The sequence below is a fragment of the Ceratotherium simum genome, chromosome 15 (genome assembly GCF_057802395.1).
Source record: "Ceratotherium simum simum isolate JZ-2026a chromosome 15, ASM5780239v1, whole genome shotgun sequence".
Classification (NCBI taxonomy): domain Eukaryota; kingdom Metazoa; phylum Chordata; class Mammalia; order Perissodactyla; family Rhinocerotidae; genus Ceratotherium; species Ceratotherium simum.
In genome coordinates this window covers 22575420-22586079 of record NC_141914.1, presented here as the reverse complement: position 1 = coordinate 22586079, position 10660 = coordinate 22575420, and the positions used below count along the sequence as shown (strand labels likewise).

General features: G+C 35.2%; 1 protein-coding gene across 2 annotated transcripts in view; it reads right to left on the bottom strand.

Moving 5' to 3' along the window:
• Positions 1-1200: 1200 nt before the first annotated feature.
• The window catches only part of STXBP5L (syntaxin binding protein 5L), a 338252-nt gene continuing 328792 nt past the window's right edge, over positions 1201-10660 (bottom strand). For both annotated transcript variants that reach the window (XM_087439668.1, XM_087439669.1), the window contains 4 exons: positions 7496-7661; positions 4925-5036; positions 3041-3261; positions 1201-2455 (listed from right to left, as the gene is read on the bottom strand). In XM_087439668.1, the coding sequence (XP_087295794.1) occupies positions 2414-2455; positions 3041-3261; positions 4925-5036; positions 7496-7661 (541 nt within the window). In that variant the 3' untranslated portion in view covers positions 1201-2413. The remainder of the gene's footprint in view (positions 2456-3040; positions 3262-4924; positions 5037-7495; positions 7662-10660) is intronic.

The window sequence follows — 10660 nt, the reverse complement described above, 5'->3', positions numbered from 1 at the left end:
TTAGGATGTTTCATTTTGTACCAGACATATATTACTCATTCACACTTAATCTGTCTTTAAATGATGTAGAAGACAGTAGCTGTCAACTGGGAGCAATTTTGGCAATGGCTGGAGACATTTTTGATTGTCATTAATTGGAGGTTGCTACTGGCATCTAGTGGACAGAGGCCAGTGCTAAACATCCTACAGTGCAAAGGACAGTCCCCCACAACAATTACCTGTTAAAGTGCCACCGTTGAGAAATCCTGATGTAGAACAAGTTAAATCAAATCTTGTTGGGGACTTTGGAGATACTCATTGAATTTAATACCACTTTGGACGGAATTTCATTGTTTCTAAAATAAACCAATATTTTACTCTCTTAGTTTTTTTTTTCAATATAGAAATGATAAAGTATCTTTTCAGAAAATCAGAAAACTGGGTCATTGAAACTGATGATACAAATAGTCCACTGCAGTTTGGCTACCAATGTTTTCCAAATCCTGGTCTCAAGTTTCTTTAATATTTTTACTATATAATTTTATGTATCATGTTTGTACTTCCAAGTTGACTGTTCATAGGAGTCTGGAGAGATTCATGGAAAGGCTTTTTTGAGAAATCAGGAGAATTCAAGGACTCTGAGAAATGCTATCCTGTTATAAATTCTCTGCCTCTTCCCATCATCTTTGCTCTCCTCAAAAATACTGAGAACACTGTAAAGGAAGTGACACTTCAAAGAAATTCACTAAAAATTAAAAAATCTAAGAAAACAAGCAGAAATACTATTTTTGGCATTTAAAATAACCTAGACTTCAGGAAAATGGTGAATGCTTAAGAAACACAAATGTAAATCTAGTAAGACCATGATTAATCAAAATTTAACAAGCCAAACCCATTAATTTTTTAAAAAGATTCTTTTTGAAGGAATAATGTATTACAGGATGGGTCCTGGAATCTCCATATATTCATTTCCTATGACTTTCCACTTCCAGAATCATGTTAAATAATGATAGCAGGTATCTTTATTTTGTTTTGCCTCTAGTAGTTCTCTGTTGAGTTATGATAGACACCTTTTATCATGTTAAGGATATTCTTTATTCCATTTTTAAGAGAGTTTTTAATAAGGAAAGGTGTTTGGTATGTATTGACATAATCCTGTGGCTTATATTATTTAGCTTAATGAGTAACAAAATTATTGATTTTGTATCATTAAACTGTCTATGTATTTCTGTTGTCCATAATGATGAGTGAGGCCAAGATAGCAAAAACACCACTACATTTTATAAAGATTTTCAATAATAAGTATTGAACCAAAAAATATTTTCTAATGAAAGCCCTTGTTAATCAGAAATGTAATAAATCAGAATCCCTTTCCTAAAACATTAACTGAGGTTTTACTGAATCATACTAAAGAGAATGACCAGTTTGGTCTCTGAGCGTCAGGCTGCAAGAGCACCTTTGGATTGAAGACCCCACTGGGTTTGAACAGTAATATACTGTGTAATTGGCAGACAAGGATACAAATGGAGCATTAAAAGTATATCACTTTAGAAACTGAAAGTGTGTGTGAAATCAGTTCTCAAAGCTAACTGCATTGTTCCTATAGTCTAGTTTCCCAAACCTATCATCAACTCTCCTGCAGAGTACAAGCCAGGCTGAAAAAATGCTTTGAGGTGACCCAATCCTGCATAGTATGTGACTAAAAATAGCAACTTGTTCTGAAGGTGATAGAAATGGAAATAATTGTGTTAGGAATCTGGCAATACTTGATTATGACAAAGAACTGTGAATGATGTAAAATATTATGGAGAGAGAGGAACATTAATCAGATTCTTGCCATAAGAATTCAATAATGTCCTAGTACAATGAAAGTTACAGATGAGAAGAAAACTCTGGTTTTTGTTTTCTTTTTCAGTTGGGAATGGCAAATGTACTTGAAATGCACTGATATCTTTCAATGCAGATTTTTAAAATTGTCAGGTGTGGCCCAATTTACAAAAATAGTTTTCTATAAATCTTTTTTGCTTCTGTCACACATGCTTTTTTTCTTTTCCTCTTAAGATGTTAATTTATCATGCAAAGATTTTTTTTTCATTAAGTGCATTAATGCTTTTGTTTGTACAGGATTTTTTCAAACCAGAAGGACTCCCCGTAGTTCCTAAATGTAAATCCTTAGCAAATGACATGCCAAGATGATAGCTCCATTCCATGTGGGAAAAGGCAAATCCAGACATATCTTGGGATTTTAACCAAGGTTCCAGCCTTTGGGTTGTACCATGTCTCTGATAAATCTCCTTTATGATAACTTCAGATGGACTGTAATGGAACATTTTGTAGAAGAAACTGGCTTCTAGCAGTTGGATAGTGATGCTGGGAATAAATTTGGTTTCCCTGAATAATGGTTTCTCAAAGCAGTCTCAGCTTCTTTAGAAGTTTAGAATTGGTACCATTTCTTATCTTTATATTTCAGCATTAACTGCAAAGAAAAAATAGTCACCATAAGATGTTAAAAAAAATCTTTAAAAGTGCTAATCAAAGCAAGCTCATATTGAGCTAATCATGCATATCTAACTAAATCTCGAACCTTAGAAAACTTTCCTTTATTTTGTGAAATAAAGTACATATGAAAAAGATTTTTTAAAAAAAATGTCAATTAAGCTGTAAAGACTCAGCTGACAGGAAATGATTTTTAATGACTGGGACAAAAAGGAGTGTGTGGATCCCAGCCTCTACTGCCCTCACACTTTCTTGGGGGATCATGTAATCTACCTAAGCACGTTTTAGCAGCTGATGCACAGTATAGACCCAGTGTATCAGAACCAATGGATAATTTTCTTTTAAATTATCCCCTAAGGTAAAGAAGTATTAATACACTATTTTTAAAAAACTTTTTTCTCCCAAATACTGAAGGAATTATAATGCTTATAATGAGATCCAATTTACCTTGGCTCTCACACAGGATTACTTACAGTGGCATCTCTATTTAAGCTTTCTTGTGCAGGACCTAAATGTTTAAAGTTATTACTGTATGAAGATGCCTCTATTTACACAGGCAGTTTACCTCATGTGCATGTTTGGAAAATGCTTCTGCACTGGTCATCATGCCTGCAGTTTTCTCTTCCAGCTCGCCTAGCCTCTGGCCTCTCTCATCAAGTGCGATCCGTGCGCGAGTCAGCTCTCCCATCACCCCTCCAGCAGCGCCTTTCATCCCTTCTATACCACCTGGTCCAGGAATGTGTTGTGCAAGGCTGCGGGATGCTTTTCCTGCTGAAGCTTCCCCAACTGGGAATTCAAGCCATAGCAATTTAAAACATTTTGTCAGTAATTCAAATAATTGTAGCCAAATTTATCACCAAAGTACATATATTAAATTCTATATTTAATTCTCATTAAAAGAGAGACATATTTGGTTCTATCACAGACGTTTAGAGATGTTAGCACTTACCCAAGAAAAATGCCTAGAAAGAGATGAGAGAGATATCGTTTCCACATACATTTTGGTGTGTATTCAGGTTCCATACGATATGGCATAATTGCATTTCTTGATGTTGCTGAATTGGGATGCTCACAATATATGTGACCTCATATTTAACCCCTACTAGTGTGTGTTCCAGTCTCAGGCCTGATCATTTGTTTAAATTTCTGCCCAAGTCCATTCCAAACTTCTCTATTCATCTTGCTATCAGCCTTTGTAGGCCTCAGTTGTTTTTAAATCTGTGTGTGTGTGTGTGTGCGTGTGTGTGTGTGTGTAATTACTAGAGAATGGGGTATATGCATGATGGACATTAATATACATATGTTGAAATTTTGTTACTTTATCAAAGACTAAAAACTTCCCTAACACTTACAAAGCTCAATTTCATTTAATTTTAATGAAGTAAATTTTTTTTTATCGAAAAACAGCTATTTTGGTAGAAATTTAATGAGCATTCCCAAGGATGTAACATTAGGAATGGAATCTAAATTTTTTTTAAAAATAAGAGACTTATCGAGATATAATTAACAGACCATAAAATTCACCCTTTTAAAATGTACAATTCAGTGGTTTTTAGTGTCTTCACAGAGTTGTGTAACTATTATCACTATCTAATTTTAGAACATTTTCATTACCCCAAAAAGAAACTCCATACCCATCCGCAGTCACTCTCCAAACCCTCCTTGCCCCAATCTCTGGCAACTACTAATCTACTTTCTGTCTCTATGGATTTGCCTATTCTGGACATTTCATATAAATGGAACCATACAATATGTGGCCTTTTTTGTCTTCCTTCTTTAACTTAGCATAATGTTTTCAAGATTCATCCATGTTGTAACATGTATCAAACTTCACTCATTTTTATGGCTGAATAATATTCCATTGTATGGAAGCACCTAGATCTTTTGCATAAGTTAAAAGTTCAAGAGAAAAGGAGTTTTAATCTGCAAGGCCAAATGGTGATGAGATATTCTGGAAAATATATTCTTCTCTCTTAAAATGTTCCTTAGTATCTTTCTACTGCTTTTTGATTATTATTCATCAGAGTCTCGTTGGTAGATTTTTAAAGTAGTTTATTCTGTAGCATTGATAAACCTTGTGTTCTGAATAAAGAATCTGTTTCCCAGCAGTGGTTAAAGGCAGGCAGATTAAAAAACATTTCTTCCAGACTTTAGTAACCAAATGTCTTCACCCTGCCTTGCAGGTATGATCTACTGGCAAATGACACATTAGCTTACTCATTGTTTGTATGAATTACATGTGTTGTTTTTGTTAAACTATTTCCTAATATGAAGTGACCAATTTTACTCATGTTTGGTAAACAGAGATAATTTTTATGGTATAGAAACAAAAAAAACCTAGTCCAGAATTTGAGATCACATATTACATTGTTATACACACAAACACATACACACACAGAAACAGGTCTTCTATTTTGTGATACAATTTTACAATCAGGAGTTGACTCACAAAGCTCTTCTCTGTCAAATGTTTGTCCACTTCCACCAAACAGTCCCTTGAGAAAGCCTCTGTTTTGAGCTTCTGGTGTCTCTATGGGAGTAAACAAATCTCCTAGCATGTCCTGTACCAAATTCAAAGAAAAAAGCATTACAGTAACTAAAAATAAATTAATAGATCAAAAGATAACACTGTAGGATGTTAGAGCACATCATGAAAAGACAATCTACTTGCCATATATTTTTCTGGTGATTTTTGCTTTACTCCCAGTTCTATCTCTGACATTTCTTTCTCCACCTCCTTTCCTTCCCTTCTCTAGTAACTGACATCCTAAAATTTTCATTTTTCTGCCCCCTTCTCCCTTTTACAATTAGAAAGCATGGGAAGCTAATATATTCACCCTACGATTAATTTCCACCTGATCAATGACTACCAACCTAGACTTCTGATCCTTTTTCAATTACTGTGGCCTCTTTCCTGTCCTAGTTCCCTTTCTTGAATCAAGCATGGACCGCCCCGTGAAATAGGAAGCCTTGGGTGGAATGTGGGGAAGGTTGGATTTATTTTTATATCAAGTACAAAATTATGAAATGGCTCAAGATAATTTAGATGAGTCAAAATAGGCAGCTACTGCATGGTGAGGTGCAGTTGTTCTCAATATTTGATGTGCTTTAGAATGACTAGAGAAACATTTTGGTGGAAATACAGATGCTCAGGCTTTATTCCACACATATTAAATCAGAATCTACATAGATGTTCTTTGGTTATCTATATTTTTAACTTCTTTCCAGGTCTTTCTAAAGCAGACCAAAATTTGAGAATCATTGGTATGGAGGAAGGAACTTCAACCAAAAGTCAGGAGATCTGTGACCTAATATCAGTGTGTCTGTGAACTTGCAGCATGACTTTATCTTCATCATCTCCACTCACCTCTCTACTCACCAGACCTGTACTCTTCCTCTTGAATCCCTTCTCTTTGGAAATAGCAGCACCATCTACTTAGTTCCCCCAAGACAGAAACCCAAGAATAATTATTAATTCCTTCCTTTCCCTCACTCCTACATCTAATAACTCTACAATCCAACTGATTACACTTTATAGCTATTGAATCTGCTATCTTTCTCCATCCTCACTGCTGGCTGCCTTATTTCAAGCCACTGTTATTTTTGGCCTTTATTTTTAAAAAACCATTCTAATTGTTGTCTCAACCTTCAGTTTTAATTCCTCAAAACCAATTGCGATACTACAACTAGAATATTTATTTTAATAAACAAATTTGCTAAACCATTTTAATGACTTCCTTACTGTTGAGATAAACGCCAGATCCCTTAAGGAGCTTACAAAGGTGCCCAAGACTAATTCTCCAGCACCATCCCTCCACTCTTTTCGCTTCCCAACTCTGCACCTTGCTAGTAGTTGCCTGAAGCCCTGGGCTTTTGCATGCCACTACTCTGTTGAGAATATCATTACCTTTTCCACCCTCAGCCATCCATTCCTGTGGATAACACCTAGTCGCCCTTCACAATCCCTTTCTAACTACCCCCTTTCTCTGTTCCATCAACCAGGTGCCCCTCTCACACATCTCCCCAGCACTGGCACAGCCATATGTAGACAGCATTTTCCACAGGGTGTTGTGGTTGTCTCTTATCTCTCCCTCCACACTAGCAGGTGGGGACTTGTATCTTGTTTGTTATTGTATTCCTAGAGCCTAGCCAAGTACCGGGCATACAGTAAAAACTCAATGAGTATTTGTTGAATAACAATAATAATATTTATTATTATTTATTTTAAAAACTTACTATGTTCCAGACACTGTGCTCAGTGCTTTATATGAATTCTTACTTAATTCTCACAACAGTGCTCTTTTAAGGTAAAGCATACAGATAGGTTAAATCAAATGCCCAAAGTTATACAAGTGGGCAAAATACAACCTAAATGGTTCAGAGCTTATACTCTTAACCTCTATATTATAATGAATGGGTTTTAGTTTTCTTATTTCAAAATGAAGGAGTTGAACCAATTAAATCTCTAAGATGCTCTTTTAAAATTCTGTGACCATTTTTACTTACCCAAGATTAGATAGGCTTTTATATTTACCCTGTGTCTAGGCTCTGTTTACTGCTATGATCAAAGACAAATGCCCAATTCTAACCCTCAGGATAGTATTTATTTTGCATGGCTCTTAATCAAAATTAAGGTTTCTTCCAAAATCCATGAACTCCTTGAATTGTATGCAAAATTTTTTTGTGTGTACATACATATTCTCCACCCTGGAGGGAGAGTTTATAATTTTTCAGAGGATTCTCCATGGGCAAAAAACCAAACAATGAAATAAACAACAAAAAAAATTAACCATTATTATATATGATCTTCACATTCTCCATCTCTTTCATATTTTTTTCTGTGTCTACCTAGAACCATACTAGAACCTGGTAGAGTCACAATGATGAACATATATTCAAAACATATAGGGAATGCACATTTATTATCTGGCCCAATAATATTTTTAGCTTTTAGATATCTCTCTCATTCTCTCTCTTTACAACCATGTCCAATGTTTATTCATAAATGAGCCTGACCTACCTGTAGATTATCACACATCTCTTGGCTGTATGTTAACCGCTGAATTTCAGTTGGAGAGACGAGGTATAACGCCTGTCCTTCATTGGTAAAACAAAATGTCCGTGCTATCCTCATGTCTGTCAGTGGCAAATAATTAACATCCAACATTGGGCGAAGACTAGGTAGGCTGAATGAAAGAAAGCAAATCCACATTTCATATCCTAGTTGTTATAAGCTTTTAATTTCTCTGTATAAAATTTTCAGATCCTTACATAAAAACTAATTTTTATACCACTAGTTTATGTTGTTTCTTTTTATCCTCTTGAAGTTTCAGTGGTAGTAAACTAGACTTTCACTTAAAATCATATATACAAAGAATCATAGGCACAGTTCTTCTATCTTAATCCACACAGATACCTGGCAAATGTCCTTGAAGGATGGATTAAATGCAGTGGCCAGCAATTTTAGGATACTTTTTGCAGCATTTCACAGATTCCTACAATATAGTCATAGTCTTTGGTTATGACAGAAACATCACAGCTAGAAAGTGGCTGACTGCATACTTGGTCTGTTGTCCCATTTTAAGGCAAAACTCTTGAGTCTGAGGAGGTTATGCACTGATGGAGATGTGGAGTGAGTCCAGTTCACTGTGCCTGGGAATGGAGTGGCTTTGCTTCCCATTCCTTTACTCCCTCTATACACAGGAAATGAAAAGTACCTATGACTTAGGGCACCTGCACTGAAGGCATGATTAATAAATAAACATGGCCGGGGCTGTAAGGGAATGAGAATAAGCTGTAAATAATAGATCAGAATTTGCACTCCTAATGAATACCACTCATCTCAAGTGTCTCACCGAATGGCTACATGCTTATTCTAATGTTGTAGCCAATGATTTTGCTTAAATATTCATCAGAATGTCCTTTTGGATACTGTCAGAGTCAGTTTTATAAACTACTGAAGAAAACCAGTCTCATTGCTTTTAAATTACACCTCTAATGCTAAAAGGAGAAAAATAAAAACTTGTAATTAAATCATAAGCTTTGAAACCATTCTGCTGATTCTAGTGTGCACAATGATTTTAAATTATCCCAGATCATAAAAATAGCACTTTGAAAAAAAAAGTACTGATTTCTCTTATCAAAATAATTTGTAATCACAATTTAAGCCTTGGAACTTTACTATGTAAGACGTGGCAGACCTGAAATCTGTGCTTTTGGAATAAGCTTTTTATGAGGTTCTAGCACTGTGCTGTCTAACACGCTAGTCACCAGCCACATGTAGCTATTGAGCAGTTGATATGTGGCTCATATGAATTCAGATGTTTTGTAAGTGTAAACTACATACTGGATTTCTTAGTATGAAGTAGTATGAAAATAATAGGACTTCGTATGAAAAAAATATGTTATGGCATTTCAAGTAACTAAGCTCCCTAGGATAAGAGTCCGAAACAAACCCAATTAAACACTCTTCCATGATAGATTCGGTCAAATTAGCGGGTGGTGGTGGGGAAGAGGGTCCAATGGACTTTTCTGATAAGCTACATCGTCTATTGAGCATAATAAAAGTAAGCCAAGAAAATAAAATTAAAAAGGTGTAATCACTTTAGGTAGGAAAAGGAAAAGAGTAAGTCCATTGCTAAGAGCTAGGAAACAAGTGCTCTTAAAGCTGAAAAAGAAAGAATAGATTTTTTTTCTTTGCAGGGACACTTTTATAAGCAAATAGTGTCACGTAACTTAAGATGGTTCTCACTAAAAATGGCTCTTACGGCCCAGTTTGAGAACGCATACATAGATGAGCCTCTTGTATCCCTCTCCACTCTTTTCTAGGTCTGGGCACATTAGCACATAAGCAATTATTAACTACTTGCCATCTATCAGAAAACTATGACTTGAGGAGATTGGGCTCAACTAGTTCTGATAGGGTCTGGAAAGATCTGGGAATATACTTAGCACGGGAAGATGATCAAAGTCAGGAACATGGCAATTTGTAGGATTCAGTTCCTCAAGCCACATATTATTTCCTAGCCACACCTTATATATTACTAAAATCATGTCAAAATCATTTCCTTTTCAAATATTTTTGAGATCCTCAGGAACACATGAAGAGTCTCCACTAGGACATAATAATAAAGTAGTCATTATCATGTAAAGCAGCTTGAAGAAGACAGATATCATCTTTCCTGTTGCTATGACTTCCTGTTGCTTTTTAAACTCTCTTGTTTTTCATTTCTCAAGAAATCTCCCTCCTCATAAACGTAGATGGTAGCACATATTCATTTAAATAGAAATTAATTTTCAGATATACTCAATAGCATTCAAGAAAACAACACTAAAATTTTGCAAAAACAGGATAATCACTATCAAGCTAAAATCTCAATTGCGACATAGTTTAATGTCTTTTAATTTAAAAGAAAAATTTTGAGTGACTAAACTTGGGCTTAGGGGAGGGGAGTGTGTGTGTGTATATGCATTTTTATTTTTCTCAAACTAAGGCATGTCTAGGAGTTAAGTCATCATTTTCAAAGAAGACTGGAATGACCTTCATCAGAAATCTCTAAAAATAGTTTGAGAAAGAGAAACCAGATAAAGAGAGAAAGAACGAGAAATATATAAGAGAATGAGCAGACCATTAATTATTGTTTTTATGATTTCAAAACTTTCTCCACTAACTACTTCTCCTTGGCTTATAAATCTACTCATGTCTCCCTTATTAAAAAAAATATAACAATAAAACACTCTCAAAAACCTAGTTTTGCTCTTGAACTACTTTCCTGTCTCTCATCTCTCTTTTTACCACAAAATTTCCTGAAAGAATAATCTATACTAGGGGTTGGCAAACTTTTTTTAAAGAGCCAGAGAGTCAATATTTTAGGCTTCATAAGCCATGTGGCTTCTGTTGCAACTACTCAACTCTGCCCTGTTGTACAAAAGCAGCTACAGACAACGTGTAATCAAATGAGTATGGCTGTGTTCCAAAAAAACTTTATCTGTGGACATTGAAACTTGAATTTCATATAATTTTCACATATCATGAAATATTCTTCTCTTTGATTTTTTTCAACAATTTAAAAATGTAAAAATCATTCTTAGCTTGCAGGCTGTACTATGTCAGATTGGGGGGTGGGCAGATATGGGCTGTGGGCTGTAGTTTGTCAACTCTTGATCTATAACACTGCCTCTATTC